The sequence below is a fragment of the Neodiprion fabricii genome, chromosome 2 (assembly GCF_021155785.1).
Source record: "Neodiprion fabricii isolate iyNeoFabr1 chromosome 2, iyNeoFabr1.1, whole genome shotgun sequence".
Lineage (NCBI taxonomy): Eukaryota > Metazoa > Arthropoda > Insecta > Hymenoptera > Diprionidae > Neodiprion > Neodiprion fabricii.
The window spans coordinates 37,640,291-37,667,329 of NC_060240.1; the positions used below are offsets into that span (position 1 = coordinate 37,640,291).

The window sequence follows — 27,039 nt, forward strand, 5'->3', positions numbered from 1 at the left end:
ACATAAGAGTGCCCACTGAACTGAGGAATTGACAGTGTCTGGTAGCTGTGCAAAGGCCTTATCGTAAATACAGTCACTCTCGTCAGGTTGGAGGGGAGTATACAACGCACGATGTCTACCTGAAAACTGAACCCACACTTAGCCTACTTGTCATTGCAGACTTGCCTCGCAGGATATTTAAATTTGCACTGAAATGAAGAGGTACTATTTCACGTTGGATATGCATTTTCTTTCGTAATTACCGAAGTCATTGTATTCATTCATGAAATAATCTACGTATCGATTATCTGTGATATATTTGGTACGAATCCTAATCGTTTTACACGCGAGCGTAAATTTTATAACTAAACGCGGCCGGATGCTGGTACATTCCACTGCAACCGCGATCAAGAACCGTTTCAACATTGTGCACTTCTTCTCCATGGTACAATTCGTTTGTATTATTCTAGCAATACTGTAATACTGCTTTGAAAGCAGCATCCAGATTCTCCTCTGTCATTCGTTGATGATCTACAGATACTACCAAATTCAATTGCGTGTAACTTTTCGTATTTTGATACAGGTCAGTGAACAGAGGTACTCTAATAATCTGAACCCCGCAATAAATTGCTGCTTGAACTCCTAGTATGAGGCCGTATGTCATAAATGCTCTTGAGTTTCTATTCCCTATAAATAGATATTTAATGGATAAATAGGATTCAGATAGAGTTGTTATTTCTCGCAATACTTGCCGAGGCTAACCAACCCAGGAATCCATGGACGAGTTATAACGTTGCTTGGTAAAGAGCACAGTAATTCATCCAGATTTGCAACTTTCATGGATACACAAATCTGAGCGAATTTTTCCAGAGAAGCGCAGAAAGCAGCAAAACTTCTTTCAGAAAATGATTCTATTTTCAACACGAATCTGAAGGAGATTAAAACGAAACCATTTACACCATCATCCATCCATATGCGTAGATCATGCAACACAAGCGCAGCTTGTAAAAAGGACACTCAGGAACCATCTTGAAGTGGAAAACTTCATCAAACACCTAAGTTTCGTATTTTTGCTTTATTCTCGTCTATGTGAAGACGTTCGACTTCCGCAACTGGCACCGCTTAGACTGTAGTGTGAGTTAACTAGAATCAAGGAGACGTTATCCTTAGTCTCCCTAACCGTTGGTGCGTGAATTATTCAATCGGACTCGTACTGTGAAAACTGATTATGCAACCTAACCTTTACTCTTTGCCAAAAGTTCATCCCTGCACCGAAGTCCGACATCACATTGGGAATATAAGCTGTATTGTCAGGATTTGCGATAACGTCGTTCGCCCATGGATACATGACGGATGAAAGGATCCCGACGACCGGGACATTCATGTGTTGACCGAAAGCCAAGAAGTAATTAGCGCCGAATATCTACAAAAATTATTAAAAACGTATCATCGGGTGCCACCTGAATTAATCCCTAATGTTTCATTTAAATAAACAACATCATGCTAAGGCTATAGACTATTATACGAAATTGTAAATTCAGCTCATCCTCACAAGTGACCTATAAACTAATGTACTCACCATGAATTTATTGGCGGATATTGAACCGGGTCCCTCAAATTTGGATGATTCATCAACTCACACAATGGCGTCCCTTGCATTGTTACCGCATTGACAAAAATCAACTAAACGTTCCTTTCAGCCTCCCTGACACTTGGTGCTTGAGGACCCATGTATTTTCTTATGATGTCATTCTCTTCTTCGCTGACTCGATTGAATTCCCATTTTGCAAACAAACGACTCAGAGTATTCCTGGTCCTCTCCCAAAAATTCATTTTGCTGATCAGAGGTAGCAGTGAATTGAGTAGGTATGTGAGCTATAATTGTCAGAGTCTGTTACGACATCGTTTGCCCGTGGATACATGAGACTTGTGCCTAAACCTACCACGGGAACCATGTATCTGCAATAATCATTCATAACCAGTAACTCACGTTCAAATGATTAGTTCTTCTGTTAATAGGTGTCGACACACGCTCATGAAACCTCAGGCTGAGAACTACGTAAGCTCGATATTTTTTCACACTGATACGTTATTTCAAATTAAATGAGCAAAATAACTTTTCAGTGTCAAATTATTGGCTAGATTAGGAACAGTGCCAAACAAGTCATCGATGACGTTATGCTTGAAAAATGACCCAGCACATCCACTTTATGACCACGTTCTGTCATCTATCTTTCGAAAACGGCACGACGACTCTCAAAACTCCTCGGTAATATATCCAAAATTCTTTATGCTTCGCCAGAAGATGCAAGTGAAATAAGAACGAATAACGCTACAAATCTGAGCTTTTTCATATTGGGTTTTACTTCAGACTTTTCCATATGTGATTATAACAATTTTTCAAAATATCTTCAATAGTTGGTCAGCTCCTATCAGCGATGTGCCGATGCCCCTGTAAAATCGAATGCATAAACGATATAAACTTGAATGAAAATAAAAGCTAATAACTTTTTTAATCCTGGAAATTTCCAAGCGAAGGATTTTTTTATATTTCAATTCACCTTACACACCGCCACCATCTACGTGAGGACGAAGTTCATCAATATATGCCACTGCACTAACTTCTCTCCGTACGAGCGTTCGACTATGTTTCGACAGCTGCATCTTTCGTAATATTAGCTAAATGAGTTAAACTGTTTTGTTTTGTGCGGACCCAGAACATGAATTGCTATTTATAGACACGTCGAGTTCATATTTCTAATAGTAAAAATAATGTACCAATTCTGCTTTTTTAGTCCCAGGTGTAATTTATTGTTTTAAATGCCAACTGTGCTTCATGAACGTAGATTACCTGTTAGGGCTTTTTTTCTTAAAAATTGCAACTGACGTTATAATAATGCATATTTCCCATACGAAACTTGCCGTTCCAGTGACAAGTGCTCCGTTGATAAAAGTTTCAAACATAGTTATACAACACATGCCGGTAACTTCACAAAGTGGGGCTTTACTTGGTTGACGTCAAATATTCATTGTAAAGTAATTGTTAAGTCTAAGTTTACTTGCAAAACTTTATGTCTTCACAGTTTGAGTCGGAAATACTTCCAATTTCCATCCGCATTCAGTTACGTGACAAGGAAACTGGTTCAAAAAGTTTATACGAGGCGTACATTTGTGAGGTTCGTAAAAAACTCCTGCAAATGTCACGAAGTTGGTCAAAGTCACTGAATCTCTTTTCTCATCACAATATCCTCCATTAGGCTGATACTTCGTGTTCCATTCGACTTTGATTTCTTGTCAAAGTTAAGAGCACTTACTGAGGGCAGCTAATTGAAAAATCCACGTGCAAAAAAACATTCGCTTTTTAAGGATTTATTTTGGTTGCGCAGATCCGGCACACAATAAAAACAACTCAGACAAACCTTCGTGACAGTCCGTTCGTTATTGTTGTGCCCTGCGCTCACCTCTGTGATAACAAGGTCGTAGGATGGAATGTCTCGAAGATTATGAACCCTTCAACACCCTTTAAATATAATCACCCACCATGCGGTCATCGATTCAAACCTCCGTACTAACACTAAAATGTTCTACTGTCGAATGTATTATTGTCACCGTAAGGCAGCATCGTCAATTACCTTCATTATTAGAGAGAGAGAGAGAAAGAGATGTTGTGACTTTTGACTTTATGGCCCATAGACTAAATACAAGCCTTGTATGTTTTGACGAACATGTGCGGAATAGTTTTAACGCCGAGACTCGGTATTCCAAACCATCTTAACGCCGAAACATCGTTACTACAATTCCAGTTTTTGTGAATATGGTATGATGTGTATTTTACATATCATGGTAATGTTTCCCACAGTCACTAAAAAGTAACACACACATTCTGTGATACCAATGTTTCAAAAAAGTTCTTTGAATGTAATGAACATGATTCCATCAATTATATTCGATCAGAATACCGAATTAAGATATAAATTTTTGAACCTTAATACATTATATTCTTAAAGAATAAAGCCATTATCCCATAAATTCCGCTATATTCTTTGATTGGTAACAAAGCATGGTGAAGTGACATGGGTACGTATGTGTATCACCTCGAGTGAACCATTGTATAAGTACTCATGCATACATAAATATGCTCGTTCAATATTTTCAGCTGTTTCTAAATTTGTATTCAGAGAGCATTCTTTAGATGAGGTAGACGAAGTGTATTATTCATAAACACTGTTCACGATCATAACGTCTATACATTTCGAGTTGAGGTATGCCACGTTGAATCATGAATACAAGTGAAATTTTTTGTCTACTAAACAAAATGTAAGAGCAAAAACTCGTATCGTCTGTGATTGCACGATAGTCATTGTATAAACAGAAGCTGAACCTCCTCACAAATGTAAGAATGTAAATGTTCGTTGCCACGTAAGACTTTCGACAAGATAAAAAAAATAACATACACATCTTAACGAGACATAAGAAAAAAAGAAGTATTTTTCGGTCATTTTGAACAGTTACATCATTTTCTTATGTTAGAAAAAAGATGCGCCTTATAGATCGGATTGTCATGCAGCCGATGAGACTTTAAGATTGACGTCTTATACGACCGGCATGAATACGAGCCAAAGAAAAAATGAGATAAAAACCAAACCCCGATAAAAAATGTGTCGAGGACCGCCTTCGGTGCTGGAGCTAAAATCGTCTGAAAGCCGGGGATTACGTGACCGGAGAAAAAAGTTCAAATTAAGGTTGAGGATGGAAGTGGCACGTCTCAGGCCTAATCGTCTCAGTTCGCGGATACTCGATAGACGTACACCTGATGTGTGTGCATTGATATCAATTTTTTTTTATCTACGTCAAAACGCGCCTGATTACAAGAACCAATTTTATCAACACGCGTTACGCGCTTAACGCTCTAATTAATACTATATACCTGTGACTAGTTTGGAGGTTGAAAATTTACTAGCAATATTCTTCTGTGCCTGATACACTCACGGGGGAAAGATTTCACAACGTTTATATTTACGAATAATGAAATTCAGTTTGTGGTAAAAAAAAATTCCCACGAAGCTTACGAGCGTAGATAACACGCTTATCGCGGGATAATAAGTACAATTTATTTTACTTATTTAGCAGACCGATTAGCTACTAACAATCTGTCATTTATTATGCAGACAAAAAAATGGATGAGAAATCATATCAGGGTTAATAAATTTATCATTCGATCGTGTGATTTGGTTTAATAATTTATAATCGTTTGATAAATGTTTTCTGTAGTCGTGCGTAATATTTCTCTTGTTCCGAATAAATCAAATTAACAACGTAATAATCACTATTTATGTCTTTACTCGTGTTGCTATTTGGAATCAGTTGGAATTATCGACATCCAAATGAATCCCGAAAGCGAATATGATTCCGATATTTTTCATACGCTATTTGTAAAACCTCGTCGAACGTGGAATCAGAAAGGGTAATCGCAAACCACGGAGCGATATCATCGACATTGGCCTGGTGTGCTATCAAGACGAATTCAAAGGGTTACAAAAGAGGAACGAGGCCATACACGAGATATGCGGTACTATTTTCAAACGCGTGATACATCTAAACTTTTAAACAATCTTTTGCAAAGTTATTTTTATTCGCCCATCAAACTATTTACACAACGAACATTGTACACCAGCTTGATTTCCTCGCGATAAAGGAATTCGGAAAAAACATTATTCGCAATCGAATACGAGACGAAATTCGAATAAGTAAAGCCATAAATAACACTTCGAAATAATATCTCACCGGCAAACAAGTTCTTGCCGCTATATTGGAATTATCTTCTTGCCCCGAATCATTGACTGCAAGATTTTATCAACTATAAATACGTGTCTGCGGTGTCACATTCCACTTGAGTTGTGAAACACGATTGTGCGGTCCGAAATGATTGTGTAATTTCCCCCCTCGGTACATTGTTACTCTCAGGAAATATCACACGCAGTACAACATTACGAGTGTTTCATGCAACCACGTTTTCTAAATTTTTCACTCTGCTTAACTCTTCTCGCACGATTAATTTCACCAAGCTATGACTGATGCTTTCCTCCCCCTCTCTCTTTCTACCTCACTCTTTCGATAAAAACTAAATGCAAAGAATGAGTGAGTAATTTATTAAAAAAATACGAGAGTCGTAGGCATCGCAATAAATTTATAAGGATTTTAAAATTATTAAACTTGGAAATTAGTTCTCTGAAATGACTGACGGTGTTCGTTCTCATTCGAAAAATACAAAACTCCTCCCTCGGCTTAGGATCTTTACTTTACTTTACGAGTACCTTGTAGAATTAAATTTTTGTTTTTAATGACAATTATTTCCTAAAGGAAAGAAGAGAATTAAACTATGTATACGGCATCACCAAACTCTTCGTGTACAAAACAGTAATAAACCGTTGCAGGAATCGTAAATGGGAAGCATTGCGTTTCTTCCTCGCAAGAATGCGTAGGAATAAACCGCGTTGCCTGTCCTATGAACCATGAACCTTAGTTTAAAGTGGTTCTACCACTGAATGAGTACCCTACATTGCACACGCATACCTTTATATAATCCTCTATCAGGATAAATGGGCTGAAGGCTTTTCACTATCTGTAGGGATTTACAGTTTCTTTTAACGTTCACTTATATGGGATGTGTTCCATCGATCGAGAGGCGTAAAGCCTCCAATCAGCCGTCAATGCCTATCGCACGAAGACCTATGAAAAGGACCTTAATTTTATCGAGCATGAAAATCGGTGCAAAAAGTAGGCCGTATCACAGCCTGTTATGCGGGATGACGTAAAAAACATTTGATATGTTATGTTCAATAGCCAGGGAATCTTTCTTCTCCGCTAAAAAAGAAAAATAGCTACTTTCTCGTAACAGCTTTGCGACCTGTAAGGGTTCAAAGGGGTGGTTCCAGGCTGTGAGCTCATTCGCGCTTCGTGGATCGAAGATTGAAAAGTTAATGAAGCCAATTAAGATTCGACACCGATAGCAAATCAAATTACTAAATGCACCGACCCAGTGCAGTTTACATCAACGTTCGCCTTGTTTTTCAATTGCGGTACAGAGCCATTAAAAATCACACGAAAGGAGAAGCAAACGGAAAAGAATAAAATTCTGATGGTAATATTTCTTGTCGATCGAGCCTCGTCGTCGTTAAGACTCGTTAATACCTATTTAATGAAGTCTGAATCCCTTTCTTTCTTGACTGTCTTTGTTTTTTTTTTTTTCCTTCTCTTTTCTAGTTCATCATTCAAATATCCATTTATCGTTATTAATTTGCCACGCTACGTTTTAACTTCGTGCAATAACAGGAGACGTTAATAATTTTTATCCTTATTCTACCAGAGAACGACTTTTGAAAATAAAATATTGTCCTAAGAACAAGTGAAAAGTTCCTCGACGGAAATATTTCTACGTGATATTTTGCTTCAAAGATGAGTTCTAAAAATTAAAAAAAAATCTAGGTATTGTTTGAGAATCGCAGAAAAAGCTCTCTCAGTTTTTCTAGCCAAAATTGATTGTTTAACTATTGTAAAATATCGTCAAAGTTAAAGAAAGTGCTAAAAATGTCGCAAAAAAAGTCTTTACATCGCATGAAGAATGGCACCACGAGGCCCATTTCGACGACTAAGGAATTTTACGAAGAGTTTGAAAAATGTTTGGGGTAAAATTTGCCCCGAGTGACCTATTACAGTTAACATTTACATCGAACGCACGAAAACGACTAGCTGTCTAAAATTTGCAAATACTTGACTCGCATACATGTGATGCGTGTTTGCATAAACTAACGTATTGATTGATGCGTCGGTACATATTTTCCATCACCAACGTTCTTTATTTACCGTGTACTGTACAAACTGTTGTATGCTAACAACGATAATTATTCAACAGCGTTATAGGCATGAGACGGGTTGAAATTAGTTTCAGAACTCAAAGGGATGTTTATTCGATACTGAGCTAATGGCAAAAAAACAAAACGAAGAACATTTAAACAAAGCCATTAATTCAAATTTCGTCGTTTCAATGATAACGAATTCGAGAAACGGGCAACCTGATTACTTTCTATGAAATAGTAATTTAGCATTTGCAAAAGCAATGGAAACGGTTCAACAATCCACCGATTGCAATTTGACAGTGATAATTTCAATGGCTGCCTTGCGTAGTCGTGGCAATATTTTGTCAAACGATCTGCCGAATAACGTGACATATTTCCGTAACAATTTCGAGCCGGCGTATAATTTCGCAAATTTTGTTAGTAGTCCTGCAGATATGGAAGCAATCCGGAATACTTGTCAAACTAATATCAATTAGTTGCCATGCATAAACTTCGCTTGGCAGTAGAGCAAGCTAGCTAGCTAAAAGTTAGTCACCAGATATATACACGCGTGCGATACGCGCTCTACACCGGCCGTTCGGGTATTTATTCTCTAATAATTCAACTAGGCATGTAACATAATAGTTTACAAAGTGCCGTCGTGTTCCGATAAAAGTATAATTCCAGCTCCCCTGCCCTTGTTCCCCATTAGGTAAAGAGTTTCAACCACCTGAGGACACCGTGTTTAAGAATGTTTTTTCGAACCTGTATACATGTACAGTCAGGAAAAGATACCGTGGAAAATATTTGCAAATCGCCTGAAACAAATTTTCATGGCTGCAGGTCGCAATTTCTCTTTCAGGTTTCAGAGATACTAAGTAACGAATATATTACCGTTTAAATGTATGAATAAAGGCAAATAACAATATTGCTCGAGTGTCACGAAAAAAGTTACGCGCGTGGCGATAAAGAATAAAGTACGATAACATTTCGAAATGGTTATACGTATTATATCGTACCGTGATACGTTTCAAAATGAGGGACGAATATTACCACATATTTAAAGTGGTATTTAATTTATGTTCAAAAAAAGTTACACCGATAGAATGATTTATCAGAAGCGACTTTAATTCTTAATGATAATAAATATACGGATAACGTAAATCAGTTTACAACGAAAAAAAGGAACAAAATAAAAATGTAAAGAAACTCAACAGTGGGCATGATTCCTTTATTTTCCCCAATTTAATAACGCACCGGCATGCGATAATTGTTGGCGATAACATCAGGAGCTCGTAAATTTCACGACACGCCGCCTCAAGTCGGAAATGAAGTAAACTAAAAATATTTAATACCACTATTAGGTCGAGAAGATACGCGGGAAATGAGAAAAGTTTCCGTATACTTTGGTTTTTATGAAGAGAAAAATAGAGTAAAAGGCGTACGCCGAAATGTAAAACCCAGAGATGAAAAATTGTGGGGTAAACGTTCTTCTCGAATTACTGAGTAATGACGATTATATGACAGAATATCACTCTCGTGAAAATATTTAAAAAAAACAATGATTATTCGCCTGAACGTAATTCCACGTGTTTGAACCAAACGAGCGAATCGCTTTCCTTGTAATTTCTCCGCTGCAATTTCATCGTATCAGAGAAATTCAAATAACGTCGCTCCTCAGTTTAATGGACAAAAGTTTCCGTCGGTCTTTGCCGGACATTGATTATATCGCTGCATCAGGTTTGTAGCCTAGGAAATTGGAACGAACACAAGACTAGTCGAGTAGCAGACATACACGTTCGTGCAAAATACAATGCGAACTTGGAACTTGACAGTCTATCGCATCCTCTTCCTCGCCTCCGATGCAATGAGCGCAACAAATTCGTTTCAATTAACGTGACTGGTACAAAGTTTCTCTCCGCGATTCCCGGCGGCTGTTTCAGCCTGCAGTAAAGCGAAATTTTTCTCTCACATTCCTTGATCACGATCAAAAATTCAATTCTCTATCTATCGATCTTCCGTTGCAATACTTTTTCTTGTTTGGATCACGGCTAGAAATATTCAACTACGATGACGGGAATCTTAATAGAAGGATGATGGGTGATGATTGTGTTCACCGATCGAAAAAAAGTATAATCGTTGACTGAAGAGCCTGCGAGTTTTATATCTTCACTCGCGAATACCAACATCACGCCGAGATAGATTTCCGAGCATAGACCAATATTTGAATGCCTTCCAAGCATAAGGGAGGCACTCAACGCACAAAAGGGAAGCGCTCGAAGCTTCGTAGTGAGGGTGGAATCGTTTTCCGAACGGCATGAATAGGTCCCTATACGATATTATGAGCCAGACTGCCAGCTCGGTCGTTCGGTATTTTTATATTTAAATAAAAAGTGAACGGTGCATTTTTTACACGGATATACGAACCACGGTGTACCGACACCCCTGATGGAATCAATCCGTAAGACTTATTATTATTTGACTGGAAAATACAAAGAAAAACTCTCTTAGACTCACTCAAAGCTCGGTATAAGTACTCGTCTGACTAATGTTGTGCCTCGGAGCAGACACCGTTTCATCTTCTTCTCGGTATCGTTGTAACTGAATATAGTTACTTACATCGATCTTTCAAACTCTCAAAATAGTTCGCTGAACTTCCATTTCCGACGAAAAAGTTCTCCGTCACCCTTCGGTGAATTAATTTTCCGGTACGGAGTTCGAAAGTTACTCCGTATCTGTCGCTCACCCTATCTTTCGGTAAATGAAAAAAAGGAACGATGAAAAAAAAATCAAGGAAAAATTGAACAGCTCCCGATATTTAATAAAAATCAAGATTCCGTTTGGCGGCAGTTTGTATGAAATTTTACTCACTTTTATTCCGATCACGAGCTTGCGATTAAATTTCATTATCGGACATTAAACTCGTACCGACACACGCGAACTTTTGACGACCTTTACGCCTGACGGCCTATCGCATCTCTGACGTTATGTATCGCAGGCTGCCGATCTTCAGGCGTTTTACGACCTTTACGCCTGACGGCCTATCGCATCTCTGACGTTATGTATCGCAGGCTGCCGATCTTCAGGCGTTTTACGATCTTTACTCAATTACATCTAACAATTCTATAGTTTGGCAGTCGGTTCGGCCCACCGCAGTGAGTCAATGACTGTATTGAAATTCAATTCAATCTGATTTACAGTTAGATTGAAAATTCAACTCACAATTAAATTAATACCTATCTTCACGCGCACCTGCGTACGGCTACAATTAACTGCAAACTCCAGGTGAATACATATTTTCTTCGTTGAGTCATCTTCGTTCTGATCCACTTTTTCTCGATATATATATACGAGTATATACATATTCGTTACGCGAGAAAAAATTTTCAATCAGATTAATTATTTCGTTCGAAAAAAACGTGGCTTTTCCAACTCCCTAATTCATTACTCTCTGTAATAATCGAAACACCTTTGCACGCACCTTTTTTTTTACCATTTTCACGATGGAAAAGAAAATTACCCTCGGTTTTTCGCAACGATTATTATACGGGCAATAATTCCGTACGTTCTGCCTCGCCGTTAGTCACTGATGACAGAAACAAGATAAAATTATAGCGATTCGTTCGTATAAGAAAGAAAAATAAATAGCCGGATAACGAAATTTTAGGAGGATCAAGCGATATCCTTGAACGAATTATTACCTCAGCTGTCATTGTGGTTTATTCATTGCCTGTGGGAAGAATTTTTCGAGTTTAAGCATAATGCAAACATTCCGAAGATGATGAGAAACATAAGGCATTTATTTAGCCGAGTAATTTAACTTTCGGTGGTATATAGACGTAAATAACTTTTTAAGAACGTTACGGGGTCAGAGAATCGAGTTTCTGTAAGTAAACCGTTTGGCCAAGTTGTAAAGTTGAAACTTTTCACACGCGAACTTCGTAATTCCGAGTCCTACTACCAGGTAGTATTACTTTGATTGTTTCCCACACATTCGATAAAAAAAAACAAAATACTCAAGATTCAGCAAGCTTTTAGTTCTTAATCCTTGCAGTAACGAGGAGGATCGTTTATACCGTTGATTAATTATTTAAAAGAATACCTGCGTAAAAAAAATAGGAAAAGAAAATGAATGAAGAAAAAAGTACGGCAAAAATTGTGAGGGATGATGATTATTAGCCTCAAGAAAAATGCGTGTAGTCCTAACTACTGTTCAAACATTTTGTCATGCTACCCCCGAACGCATTGTCTCACTTTTTAATCTTCGCTCGCTGACTCGTTAAATCCGTAAGGCGGGATTTAACCCCGCTATTCAATTACAACGAGACAGTTTTTATCTGGTTTTGGAAAAGTGGACGTGAGAAATGGGATCAGCTTTTACTTACGTGGAAGAATTCCTCGTAGTCTATTCGCTGTCTTTAAAAACGTTTAAAATAAAGTCTGAAAAACTCAAATTTCGGAAGTCCTTCCTTCACTTGTAACATACCCTAATCAAATTTTTTTCCTCCCCTTTTCAAACGAGAATCTGAATTATTGAGAGCGTAACTTAGGGTAGGAAATGTAAGGGATGACCCGCTTGAAGGGAAGCGTGTTTAAGACTATAAAATACCCATAAAACAAATATTTTAATACAATTGTATTTTTTAATGTGCTAAAACGTATAGCAGAATGAAGAAGACTCCAGCACTGTTCTCGTATGTAAATTTAATATAAGATAACAGAGAGAAGAGAAAAAGAGAGAAGTAAAAGGAGCGTGTAAGTTTACTGAAATTGGATACTACCCTCAAAAGGAAGGTTATTTTTGACAAAACTTTTTCAACTCAACACTCGACACCGCTTTTATTATTAAGTGGGGGCCCCGAGGGTGCGAGGCATCGAAGAACAGACAGGTGTCCAGTTTCTAAAGTACCCTGTGACTAGGGGTAAGATTTAGGCAGCGCGTTAACAGCGAAGTTACGGATCTTACGCCTCCCGGAGTTTATGTATATCCCTAAGCCCCGCAGCTCGAATATACCAATTCGGGATTTAAGCTGTTACCACGTTGGAAGTTTCAGATTTCAAAGGATCGTATTTTCTCTCGAAATATATAACATGTATATACGTGAGGAACAAAATCATCAAATTAGGCAGCTGCTTGAACAACTTTTCTCTGGGTTATACCAATTTGCCTCAAAATCTTCCGACACTTTTGTTCTGAAAAAACAGGTCTTGTTCAGAAGCTGTAGTGAAATTAATTGAAGGAAAAACGTGAAATTTACCTAAATCGCACAGTTTTTTTTTACGGAACACGGCACAATCTCTGTTCAACCTTTGATATTCGGTCTAATAAACCAAGAATAAAATTATCCTTCACGTTTGAATTTCAACGGAAGATAATTTAACGGCCCTTGTGCAGAAATTCTTAATTGTTCTTTTCCGAGCTTTAGTTTGAATCCAGTTTAAAAATCGAGAGTGAAATTAAAAACGAAGCCTGCTAAAGCTGTTTATGTACCGAGTTTCATGAGGAACGTTCAAATTCATCACGTCAATCAATTTGCGTTTGTAGATTGTGCTTACCTGGATATTATTTTCCTCCGGCTTGTTTTACAAAAAGCTTTTACAGCCGTAAAATTGGTGCGTTCCGAACGGTTAATTATATTCTAATTGCCATTATAATTGGAGCTCAGTTGTAGCTAATGAGAACCGCTAACTGGCAATTTTGTTCTGCTCACTTTCAAGTTCCACGACATCGAATTGAACCGTTGAAATTTTCTCAAATCTCGCGGCAGGTTGCGAGTGCGAGCGACAAGTTACTGACTGAAAGAGAAACGTCCAAAGTAAGAAATTAAGCATACGAATTTCTGCAAAATATTGTATCGAGGTGAATTTTCAAGCTTTATTATAACAGGGTTCGTGAAAAAACAATTTCACCCGCAATAACGGAAACGGCACGGCATCTGCAACGAATGAATATTCATTTGTACGAGAGGAACGAGGCGAGTGTCAACTGAAATTGTAACCGCAGAGCAGAGAGAACTGCATGAGAAAAATGAGGACGACATACCGAAACGTGGAGATGAGAGGATGTATGAAAAAACTGATATGAAATGTTGCAAGAAATACTTCAATGTTTCGAGATATAGCGCAAAGAGAGAATATTTACGATCTAGCTCGTAGGTTTAAAAAAAAGTTCACGAAAATTCGTGATTCACAGCCGTCTGTCTCCCAACTCATTTCTCCGGATAAAAGCCAGTGAGTTTCGATTGCTTGGAGGCAAACTGGGGCGAGAATAATTTCCTAAACGACGGGGAGAAACAGCGCGGCGTTATAAAGGACACTCGGTTATTGGACAACTTGTTGATATAGGTTGGCGAAATAACAGCTCCTCTTTCTTCGAGTGTCCGTACTTCAACAAGTTTGCCCCATTTATTCTCATATATACATATACAGGTATAGCGTTCACCCCTCGTATGTACGACTCGTGTTGACTCGAATTTCATCACAACTATTCTTCTTCGCCGGTAATTGGTTGTTAAGTTACAAAAATTGCTAAAACTGTGCGTGATCATTGACCGGAAAATTTGGAGCTTGCCAAAAAAAGATGAACCCTAAAATAGGACGATAAATGCCCAAGTTACAATACCGAATTTTATAATTACATTGAAGCCTCGACCACGTTTCACTCATTTTTCCCCTATTTTTCATCGCTCAATTTCTTCTGTTGCCCGGAGGGACTTTGATATTAACATAACAACCCTTTAAAGACGGGAAATTTCCGATGAAGCAATTTTAACAAGACCCTCTCGTCAAAGAGATTTTTCAGTGGCTGAATTTGGTTCTGACGTGGGGATTTTTAAGTTTAAAATGATCCGACCAACTTCACCGCGTAGTCAAACTTAAACCGCCACTTTGAACCTTCAAATTCCAAAGTTGTAATCGAATTTTGTAACCGCCGAAAAAATTTGGAAAAGTTACTTCGTCAGACATTCTTCGTTTCACGTCGGGTTAATACAGTAATTGTATCAAGCCTCTCAGTCCCTGGAGGGCAGAAAATATATAACTAGTTTATAAAATTCTTCAAAATATGGTGGATATTTAAATCACGCAATGCTTAGCACACTTCGGTGTATTATCATATTTTTTTATTCAAATATACTAGAATTAGTCTCAATCGATTCTCATGCAACTGAACCATTTTATTTTCCAGAGCCTTATTGCCCGGGGGTTTTCGACGGCTGGTCTTGTTGGCCAAATACACCGGCTGGTACGATAGCGTTTCAGCCATGTCCTGATTTCGTCACAGGATTCGATGCGGGACGTAAGTAAAATTTCAGATTCACGATACACGGAGTTGAACGCGTGAGGAGATTTCTCTGAAGCCCCGATTTCACGCTAAAAATTCTTACGTCGAGTCAAGTGAAAAGACTTGATAAAACATTTCTGAACTCTCTCTTTCTCTCTCTCTCTCTCCAAAATTGAACCTCGCAAAATTTTTTTGTCCTTATTTTCCGAGGTGAAAGAAAAAATTTCTTTTCATTGTTCGTCTGTCACGTTTTGGAATAGTATCAACGAAACGAAAAAAACAGTTTATCAAACCCTCGTTAAAATCCAACCGTTACTCTAGGGTTGCTCTTTTTACGTATTCCGGTATAACACAATTATTTTCATTCTCATCGCATCATTTTTCGATGGCAATTCGTTTCTCTATTCTAGCTGCTTCCATTTATTTTAATGAGCAACTCGACTCAGGACGATCTTTCTTCTCCTGCGGCTCGCTTTCTATTCAGAACAATCCACGACGCCTCGTTAAACCGGAATGAAACAACCCTGTCAGAAAAAACGGATTCCTCATTTCATTATCTTCGAAGGCAAAACACGGATTCAAAATCGAATATAGAAAGTCTACACGAATCCTTCGTCGAGCTCCAAATACCCATTGCCAAGTAACTTATGCCCAACTCTATTGACCCCTACAAATATCGTTCAATAATAATTGACCGTGTTTTTGCAAAAATAATTCAAATTGCTCACTTCCATACGTATACTTATCGTGGATATTATTTTACTGTAACACAATTATTATAATTAATATTATTTTACTGTAACACAATTATTATAATTAATATTATTTTACTATAACACAATTATAGAAATCGGTAGCAGACTAAAACCACACAAGCTAAAGATAAGATCCACGTATACGAACTTGATTAACAACTAAACTTTATCAAAGTGTACAATGATTAGGAGAAAACGTGATTCTCACTTTCGGCATATTCCATCTATATTCCACGTACACGGGCTGCTTCGTTGGCTGGATGATCCGAGGGGGTTGGAACTTCGTCCCTTAAATAATCCGCATTATACCTACCCACGGATGAGACTCGGTGAGCTACAGATGCCATAATATTGTTTCACCAGCTCGTCGACTCACGATGTGACTACTCGCTTACACGCGTTACGTTGTACGGATACGCTTTCCAGGGTAGAGCTTGCAGGTGATAAAGCGGCTCGAAATTTCGGTGCCAATGTACACTCTTGAAGCACGGGGCTTTACTTACCGGCCTCGGTTACCCGAAGGAAGTTACGCCGAGCTCAGAGCTGACAATAAGACGGGATGTCGGCTGTGTAACGAGTAGTTGCTCCAGCTCGCTCTGAGTCGAATTGATAACTAAATGAGAGAATTATATAAGAGACGTGTGGGAGAGGCACAGAGCTGGCAGACAGAATCGATTCTCGAATCTTGAATTGCGAGAGTCTAAGAATTCGGTACCTTCTCCTTTCAATTATTACAGTCGTATATTGGATTTTATTCGGCCGGGTCACGTCTTCTTAAATTTCCCGACATGACACGAATCATAACCAACCGATATTGCCTGTATTCACCGACATTGTGATATTTGAAATTCTTCAAATTTTTCCTCCGCGTGAAAAAAAAATGAAAAACTATACAACATAACTATTAGTATAGTACCGTTTACGTGAGACGAGTAGTGTGTTGCAAAACTAATGATTTAAATATGAATTTAAAAAAACACACAAAAGCAATAAAATTTTGCTAATAGCTTAAGTAGACCTTTTTAATAAACATCTCGCGAATCGTCAAAGTCAGGCGCAGTTCACTCTCTGCTAGTGGATTTTTTTTAATTTAGCACCAGCCACTTTATGACTACTTGCACCTGCACTGCTACAAACTTCAAAGTTTAGACGCAACCTTGTCTGCAAATATTCTGAAAATGTACGTCGCATCAATCATCTAGTTAACAACATTATCATGTAAATGTCTTAATTATGTCAAAACCGAGGTAAGCCTGGCTTCCTCGGTCTGGCGGGTCTATAATTTCTGACAAAGTTTGAGCTCAATTTGGGATCCATCGTATAAGAGGGGCCTAGAATTCGAAGCTCAGTCTCTTTCCTTCAGTGGAAAGGTTTGACACTGTTTAATATTCCAAACTTGCCGTATCCAACCCTGTTCGAATCGAACGTTTCAACGGAACCCGTAATTTGCGAAGTACTAGCTGCACTTACCATGGAACAAGTTTTACTAATGAAACAAGTGACGGAATATTTCGAAAAAATTAACTTAACGCTTCGCGAAAGCACCTTAAATTCAGTTGGGCCTGACGTAAGTCTTAAAAGGATGCACAAGACTTTGGTTCAGGTTTAAGAATACCTGCGTACAAAATTTCGAAGAAATATAAACTAGTCCAACCCACGGTGAACGAATGTTTGGTCGTGAACATAAAACCGTTTGGTTTTTCAATACGCAAAAGCAGTTTTTTCAATGGCACTCGTAAGAAAAGTTACCTGACAACTTCATAATCTGATGCTGATAAATGAATGATCGAATAAATCGATCTTCGACTTGAATAACTGACAATATACTTATCGAAGGATGAGACTGCGTATAACAAAAAATGCCATGCCGTTGCTATAAAATGAATAAATAAATAAACGAATACGTATGAATACTGCAGGACAAAAATAATGATCGTCAAAGAGTATCAAGGGCAAAATTCAAATGGATATTATGCAAATAATAGAGAATAACCGAACAGTACGTATACATTTGAATACATAAACGCTAGAACATAACAGAATAGAGATGAAGGAGAATGCAGAAAAAAAGGGATGTGTCGCTTCACAATTCATTGTAATATTTGACAGTATATTTAGCGTATTGTATACATTAGAAAAGTTTAATAGCATATGCAAAAAATAGGCATACCATTTAATCGCTTGCACCATATCGGAAATAGTTTGCTGGGTATCGAAATAATTATCGCAAAATTACTTATGCGGGGAGGCAAATTTATTAAAAAAAAATCGAAAGGTAAAAAATTGAAACTGAGTTGAGGTTTAGTTCAGCGAGGCGAAGAAGTAAATACGTAACTCTAATCGTCACATGCGACGTGAATATAATATCTGCCGTGTAATCCACTGCGTATACATATATTAATTGTATAATGTTAGTAAAACAATGGATCCAGTAAATTGATGCAACTAGCAGACGACCTAAGACCTTTTTGAATTTATTCTGTACAATTATTCTTAGAGTAATCGGTAAAGCTTACAAAAATAATGTCACATTTTCCAAAGCACGATAGCAAATTGCTGGGTGGGGGTGAAAAAGTCGAAACTTGAAAAAATCGACGGGTCGAAAACCCGAAATTTAATAGGTCCGAATTTTAAAACAACGAATGATCAGCGTACCGAAGTTGGGATTTTCGATAAATCACTCGGTAAAATAACTGTTTCCCCCGAAAGTTCATTTAACCGAACGCTCTCTTATCCGAAAAAGTATTTTCAGAACGGTTGGAATTACGAATGACAAAAGCACAAAATGTGGAGATACAGAAAAAGGAAAGTTCCGGAAGTAAAACTTGAGAGCGGCTAATACTTCGAATAGCCGCAAAACCGTAAAAATTAATTGTCGATAATCAAAGTTCAGAAGGAGCAAAATTACAATCCGCAAAATGCAAAAGGACCAGAAACCCGAAAGGCCGCAATACGGTTTTCATAGTCACGTAGACTTATGCTAGATGGCACCAGACACTGGGTATCGGATACGGGTAACGTTGCAGAGAATATATGAGTTTCTGACGTCGTCCAACCTTTCGGTATTTTGGCCATTCCGTCTTTGACGGGTTTCGGGATTTCGACCTTTCGAGTCTTCGGTCAGTCGTTATTGATAAGATCGGATTCGTAGATTTTCGACAAAGGCACGAGTCTGACATTTGAAAAGTAGACTTTTCGACTGTTCGGTATTTTCGCAATTTAATATTTTACTTCTTATGATCATGGCCATCTTCAAGGGAAAAAATGTCGATATTTTTGCGCTCTCAATTGTTATTTTTCTACAAGTCGTGTTTTCCTATTTATGGTCTTTCTACGTTTTCAACTGTCGGTAGTTTGACTTTCGTGAATTTGTCTCGACGACTTTTTGGTCTTTCGCATTATCGCAACCCACGCAAAGTGCTTGGCGCTACGATCACGATTTTCCTATAGTGACTTGGAGTCACAGTTGCTAATTGTCACATGTTTTACCATCGTCTTTAGAAAATAGTGAAAATTATCGAGAACAGATTTCTATGACAATTGGCAACTTTGCGAAATACTACGCAGCATAGGAATTTCTGATAAAATGCGGACCGATCCCTAGACTGTGAGAAAAAATATTGAAATCTAGTCGTCATTTTAATAAATCTTCCAATAAAATGTCTCTCCGTGTATAAACTTACAATCTTCCATTTCTTCTGGGATACCGAATCCTGCGGACCATCCGGGGTACAACTCTCATTGTCAGCCATCCAACCGTTACTATTTATTGATTTTAAGGTAATATCTGCACAACTTCATGCAACAATCCGAAGTGAGGATGGTCGATCAATACGAATTGGCTTAAATGGCATTAACTAATAACAAGCAATCGGCGAAAAATTTCAAATTGTATCCACCTATAACCACGATGTCGTATTTTCTAAGAAGATAATCCAGTTCCTAAACTAGGAGATTGCAGTTCAATACGAAATAGTCTACCAATACCATCCATTACTGTGCATAATTTGAAGACTTTGTAAAATTCTTAGAGACATGCTACTTTCCTACCACGTACATCTTCCATGGCTCATATCGGTCGTCCGATACTTCCGAGGTTTGAAGTTTTATTCTTAGGTAATCCATATTCCATTTGCGCCTGCATAAATAAAACTTCACGACCTGCGGCTATTATTATAACGTGATTAATTAGGCGTGAGGAGTCCAAATCGCGTAACTGAGTAACGATAAGAATTCTAAAAAAAAACATTGGCCAAACCTCAAGTGTAACGAAATAAAGGAAAAATTGTAAAAGATTCAGACCATCGGTACGCAACATTTTATACCGCAAAATACACATAGACTGCGGCTTGCCCTAAATTTCTGTATCAATTTATTAAATTTCGTTTTGGAAATTGGAAAAGAAACCAAAGCAACGTATAATTACACTAACAATACTAGTTCATGACAATTAGTGAATGAGGATACAGGTTCTAAATAGTGAGAATTGTTTCGTTCAAAAATCGTTTCATTTTGCAAAATATTGAGTGTAATACAGTAGAAACATGAATAACATACGTGAGTAAAAATTAACATATTGGTCCTTGTATACCGTGCAGTATTCAAGTGAAGAAAGGTTTATCACACAAAACAAATGCGTGTATTAAAAACTGTAAAAAAAAAAAAAAAAAAATATAAATATATTTTAAATTAGGATATATTTTCTTGACCGAATTGTAGAAAGTCAATCGCAGTGGAAAAAAATGCAGAATAAGTTTTCGAGTTTTATAAACTCAAACAATTCTTGTAAAACATAAACCAATGTATAATACTACTATGATCATCTATTGTATAGATTGTTAAGTGCACAAATCAAGTAAGAACCAAAAAAAAATACTGAAATTCCAAATATCCATTTGCTTCTGAGAGAAAAATTTCAAAAGCTACAAGGTTTAAAAAAAAAATGTTCCAGCAGGTCCACTAAAATTTTTGAGTTGATTTAAACATTTTTTAATGTATTACTAAGTGGAAAAAAAAACTTTAAAATTACAAATTAAATGTTGATATGAAATTTCACATGTTAAAATTACAAAAATGTGTGTCATATTCATCTAAAGAAATGTAAAAAATAACACAAATATAAAGTGGACCTGCTGGAACGTTACGTTTGGTTAAATTTTTCCAACAGTGATATAGTTGCTCGCATAACAATTCAGTTTGATCGTTCACTCGATATCACAAGTTTTGGAATTATTCGCAGGTCAGATTGATCAGTGCTCAAGGCAGTCGGAATAATCGAATTTGACCAAAGATTCGTGTAGGATTACCAAGATACCGGGGTGATTGGATTTTTGTAAGTCATGTATAACGGCCTGGAGACGGTCACTGTGCTTTTTCCATTTATTGTCGGATAACAAATGTGTAGCAATAAGAGTACAGTGAATCTGCCCTCTCTGGACAAGCACTTCGATGATATTCAGTATGATTTCTTCGCTGCTCTCATTTTTGTTGAATTTGCGTGACGATAAAAAAAATGACAATTGTTTCGATAAAGGAACAATGTATTCAGGAGTAAAAATCTCGACAAGTGTTGAAATCTTCTCCGCTATCCTAGTACCAAAATCTACCGAGGTCGTTGAACTCCTGAACTCGATCGAAAAAACAAGATTCAAGTAAGTAGTAGCATCCTGATACGGTTTCAGAGCAGAGTTAAAAATTTGCAACATGCTCTCAAAGATTCTTACATCATATTCATCGATTGGTTTATTAATAAAATCGCTGAAAAATCTGGAAACCATAAAGTTCATTGGGTAGAATTTGAAACATTTAGGATGTGATTTGTCCCAATGCTCTTTTACGATTTCCCGAAAGAAATTTCCAAAGAATTTAAACCTCGCCTCATTATAGCTATTCGTCGCAAGAAGATAACTGTCTATAGCAAATCTTTGACCGACATCAAAAATAACTGAATTATAATCAAAAACAAACAAATGTTTTACTATCAAAGTCTGGGAATAGTCCTCAGAAAGAATATTAGTAGCGGCAGAATCTATATTATCAATCAAATCGCACGCTAGATTTACGTATACCATCGGAATCTTGCCCTTCTCTTCCATCGATTCCATTGTTTTGAGAACCGTAGTAATGTATTCGTTAATATACTGATTAGGCACTTGAGACAATTTTGTAAGCCTTTTGAAAACTTCGTCGTCGTCGGTTGTGGTCAAGTTTTTCAAGCACAGCGTAAACATACTCCAGGTACGAGAATCTGGCTGATTGCAGAAGAGGTTGAAAATTTTGTCGAATACCACCGCTCTGATCGAGGGATGAGTTTGGTTGATCCACAGCTCGGTAAGGTAGGTGAATATTTCGTCAAGAGGTGCGACCAAGTACATCAGTCTGATCCCGTGTTTCATCACCGAGACTCGACGTTCCGTCAACATCTTTGCGAATGGAATTACTCTGACGATTGGTACATGATGGCATACGCTTACTAGTGATCGTATCGCTGCTTGTAGATAATCTCCCACGCAGAATTTTCCAATAAAATCTAGGGAGACCGGCGGATTTACCTTCTGTACGTTTAAGGTGATGGCCCTAACCATTGCGTAGTTAGATTTTGCTTTGGGGTCATCCATGTCAATTTTATCATCGCTAGGTACGTAAGGTTCAAATATTTCCGTGAAAGTTTCACCATCGGACAGTAACGCCAAGGTCGCTATCGATGCATCGGATTTTGTTGGATTAGGGTATCTTCTCAGAGATTTTCTAAAGATGAATATGGGTAAGGTTTGGTACCATTGACATTTTTTTACAAAAATTGATAACCACTTTTTACGTAAATCTGATTTTTCTGCATTATTTAAACACTCACGCCAGTATCGTAAGACTCGATGATGTTGTCTGTGTAGCATGTCACAAGTGATCTTCATATTGAAGGCCCAGAAATTAGGGAGATCGCGAATCCACTCGTTATACAAATCGAATTCGTTTTTTCTGACCAATAACAGAATACGCTCCCTTGAATAAAGATCCTCACGGTTATTTTCAGTAAACACGAAATCTTTAATTTTTTGAAAAATCCACGGATAATCTTTGATGGAAAATTTTTTCATTCTTCCCCTCGATTTCTTGACACGGTTGTTATGATTCCAGAGTGCGGTTGCGAGGCAATAAACGATGTTGGGAGTTGATTCGTTCCAAATTTCACTGTCGAATGGATATTGCTTCGGTATATTTTTTATCATTTGGTCCAAAAAAAGCCTCTCCAATTCAGGATACTCCTCGAACATATTCCAATCTTGATAGTACGACTTCATTTTTAAGTCAATTAAAAATCGTAGGTAATTGTCCACGGGACGGCAATTTATCACACAGTAATAAAGAGCCGACTGTAGAACTTTTAGTATGGCAGGAACTTGTCTGATTGTGAAACAATTTTGGTGGAACTCTACTAGCTGGATATATTTATCCAACACTTGCCAATGCTGCACGTGGAGCTTTTCTAAATCAAACCACTGTGTAAAATTCTTTATACACTTGTAGAAGACGAACTTTTGATCATTCTTGTGTTTATCAAATATGTAATTCAACACACCGTAAAATGCTGGCTTGTCGTCGTTAGCCTTGCAAGTGTAAATTAGTTGGTACAACAGTTCAAGACGTTTACCGGGATCCGAAGTCTTGGCTAATTCACTTTTTATCATACCGAGTGCTTCGAGCGTGGGTAGGTAACATCTCCAAGACTTTTCGGTATTGTCAAGATACCATTCCGTGTCGTCCTCGAGCTTCATTCTTGCCAGACGGACTCTGTCTACCGCAGGCAGGATTTTTAGGAGATCACATGTGATTAACGACTTGCAGGTGAGTAAATCTTTTCCGTACACGGTTTTAAAGGTATTGAGAATCAGAGTCGCCTTGTTTTCTTCCGGTTCGTAATATTCAAGAACGGAGTTGACGTCACTGTAGCGGAAATCTTCGATTTCCGGAGGAAACGTGTTTTTGAACATGTTTGCAAAATCATCATCGGACAATTTCTGACTGACCATTTTCAGGGGGAGTAGTCTCAAGTATCGATTTGGCTGTTCGACGAGCAATTTCAACCGCTTTCTAATGAATTTGCGAGACGCCTTCTTGCCAAGTTTTACATTCAGCAATAATTCATGCGTATTGTAAATCTCGATAAAATCGTCGAGATGTTTGTTCGCAATTTCGGGTAAGAAATTTTTATAGTCTTGAATATTGATCTTGTGAAAGACCCTCGTGGTTTTATCGGTCGGATAGCTTAGTTTCAAGTACTTTATCACTAGGTCCGGATGCTTTCGGTAAAACCTCTCTACAGCCTTATACGGTAGCACAATATTCTTCTCGGTTATCATTTTCCACGCGAACTTTTCCTTGCAAGCTCCGAGCAGCGGGACGGCCTGACTAATGCCATACTGTTCGGCCACGGCTGAGAAAAATTCCGCTGCTACCGCAGTATCCTTCAAATGAATTCCGAAATTTTTTATTGTCTTCAAGCGAGCGTAGAGCGATATGTGTGGAAAGACTTCCGTTGTGAAGAAGGTCGCGTTTATGATATTACTGTTGGATCCGTCGAAAAACCAGGTGGCTCGAATGACTCGAGCCACGACGACGATGTCGTCGCTTTTCAAGGCATTGATTATCCCCTCGTAAGATCGCAGAAGCTTCGCAACCTCGACTTCAACCAGCGGCTTCAACGGCTTCGGAAAATCTGGATCCGGTACTCCAGGATCCTCTGAGGAAGATTCGCAGTCCTCGTATCCCGCCATTTTCCTTGCAGTGGTATTGATTGTCCGTTGTTTTTCGCCGGAAGTGGTACCCGCGATAGCCTGAATGGCCTTCAGATAGGCTGGCATTGTTTCTATATCTGGACTATCACGCTTGCTCATCGCAACTCGATGCTCGGAATCCCTCAACGTTAACAATCGCACATCGGATGATCACTCCGGTTTTCTTCCGTCCCTCAGCTTCCAGTCTTCACAGAGTTCACAAAACCAAAGAATCACTGCACGGCTCTGCCAACTGCAAAATATCGAATCAGCTTACAGTGACAGATTGCAGTCGATCACTGCAAACCGCCAAGTGACCCCGAGTACAGCTCGAGAATATCCATCCGTGATTGGGCGCGTCGGTAAATAAAAACTCCACACAACGGTAACCAACGGCTCGAGGAGTAATCGAAGAAACGTAAATAAATGTCGCTGCCGGACCGGCCCGCAAGTCGCACGAGCGATGCTGTTCCTGCCACGCCAACAACTGTCACCACGCCGCGTAAGATCCGAGCTGCTTCAACTGCCAGCAGACGATTACGTTGTTGAACGTAGATTATATCATGACCTTGACGCCGGCCGTCTCCACGATGCCCAGGAAACACGCTGCCCGTTAACTCTCACGACCTCTGCCACAACCATGTATTTTCATCCACGCTTCACGGAGGTGTGTCTCGGCTGATCGTTAACTTTCGCCCTGAATTGACGCGAGATGGCGTTGCGGATGGGGCGAGTCGTAGCGCCATGTTCGGGCTGCGTTCAGATATTTTTTATCTCTTTTACGCCGCCGAATTCGTTACTAGCTCTGCCTCTGCCCTATGGGGAGTTTTTAACGTTGCCAGCTATTGACGGAACGCACCCTTAGTAACCCAGTTGGACGGTACAACTGAGGGAAAAAATTCTTTGATTATAATACAGCGTTTTCAGTCGATGGTAATAAGCTGAGAAATTAATATTCTTCTGCTGGTTTTCACATATCTTAGCGAGCATTTCACTGCCGCGGTGTAAGAAAACGGTTCTATCATCGAAATACTTCTTTCGCCATAATCGCGAAATCATTCTTTCTCCAACCAGTAATCTTTATTTACTGCGTAGAAAATACACTGCGAACAGCGCATTCATCTATCCAGCGTTACCGTTTCCCTTTTGTAAAGTTGTGAGCAATCTTGGGAATACCGTGTTCGCTGTTCGTCAAAACTTTTGCCCTCGGATCATCTGCTTTGTGCAGTTTGAACTGCTGCATCATCCAAACACTCGAATGTTAAAACAGAATCTTAAATCGCTGTTTCACTTTTTTTTTTTTTTTGTTATTCGTGTAAAAAAGCGACCTTCAATAATGTTTTACAATCTTATGCAACCTGTACGTTTAAAAATATTTTCAATCATCCTACTCGTGCATGTACCGCAGAATCACAAACTCTTTATGGTCTAACATATTTTCGCAAAATAAGATTCGAGATCGCATAGAGTCGGGCATCTTAACACATTCGGAAGCTCTTCAACACAGCTTCAACGGATCTTTATACTGTACCGTACAACATGTTCATTTTTCTATTCGTAATTTAAGGTAGAATAACAAAGTTCCAGCGATAAATCGAATTAAGTATCACTCCGGTGATAATATCAGCAGATATTTTATTATCTTACGATAGATGCAAAAACCTAGTCCAGGCCACAACGAAGTTTTACTTTGCATTTATTTTTAACCGACTCGTCATAGCAATGCTCGACCAGTTCCAATTGAAAAATATTACCTAAACTTTTCCAGTGTAACGGGTATCTTGTAGCATTTTAGCAAAAATATACCTATGTGTATAAAGTTCCGAGTTAAGGGCAAAGATGCTTGATTGCGAGGAAACCTTTTTCAAGTAATTGATATGGAAATAATCAAGAAGTCTACCCTTCGTAAAGCATGCAGTTCAAAACAATCTTACGCAAATATCTCAATTCCGTTCCAACTGAAGTGAATCAGACTTCCGCGGTATATAAAACAAGCTTAGAATTCGTGTCGAAGTTTAAGGTAGATTTTGGGCATCCGCATGCCGGAAACACTTCGTACTTCGTGTCCAGGGAAAGGGAAGTAACTTTGTGTGGGTAAACAGGATGCTATAGAATATTAAAAACTCCGATTAGTTCGCTTTACCGTAATACCTTCGAGTCTGACGAATAAATTATTTCACTGCAAAGCCCGAACTCTGGGGCAGCCTGATTGCGCTTTCCCCGAAACAAACCAGGAGCAGTAGCCTATCAGAGCGAAAACTTTGAAAAGACGAAAGTGTCGAAGAAGTTCCCAGCGTCTTCTCTGAAGTTCTGCAAATTGAGCTGCTCTGCTGAGGTGAATGCTTAAACGTGGAACAAAACTTTCACGAAGATTCTTAAACTTCTATCTTTGATGTCACGGGGTACGACTTGCAATA

General features: G+C 38.4%; 2 protein-coding genes and 1 long non-coding RNA gene across 12 annotated transcripts in view; 1 reads left to right on the forward strand and 2 right to left on the reverse strand.

Moving 5' to 3' along the window:
- The window catches only part of LOC124175915 (calcitonin gene-related peptide type 1 receptor-like), a 156,960-nt gene that overhangs the window by 94,099 nt on the left and 35,822 nt on the right, over positions 1 to 27,039 (forward strand). For all 9 annotated transcript variants that reach the window (XM_046556558.1, XM_046556555.1, XM_046556560.1 and 6 more), the window contains one exon: positions 15,001 to 15,111. In XM_046556558.1, the coding sequence (XP_046412514.1) occupies positions 15,001 to 15,111 (111 nt within the window). The remainder of the gene's footprint in view (positions 1 to 15,000; positions 15,112 to 27,039) is intronic.
- On the reverse strand, positions 1,233 to 2,616 carry LOC124175919. Of its 2 annotated transcripts, XR_006869269.1 has the most exons (4): positions 2,541 to 2,616; positions 1,970 to 2,431; positions 1,559 to 1,854; positions 1,233 to 1,402 (listed from the first exon to the last, which is right to left on the reverse strand). It is a non-coding gene; the product is annotated as an uncharacterized LOC124175919 (long non-coding RNA). The 2 variants fall into 2 exon arrangements; XR_006869268.1 differs by having other exon boundaries at positions 1,559 to 2,431.
- On the reverse strand, positions 20,349 to 25,325 carry LOC124175907. The gene has a single exon (XM_046556539.1). It carries the CDS (start codon positions 24,740 to 24,742, stop codon positions 21,101 to 21,103), a length of 3,642 nt encoding a protein of 1,213 aa, XP_046412495.1. The 5' UTR covers positions 24,743 to 25,325; the 3' UTR covers positions 20,349 to 21,100.

Coding starts and splice junctions, on each gene's coding strand:
- LOC124175907 (XM_046556539.1), bottom strand. CDS start 24,742: ATGAGCAAGCGTGATAGTCCAGATATAGAAACAATGCCAGCCTATCTG.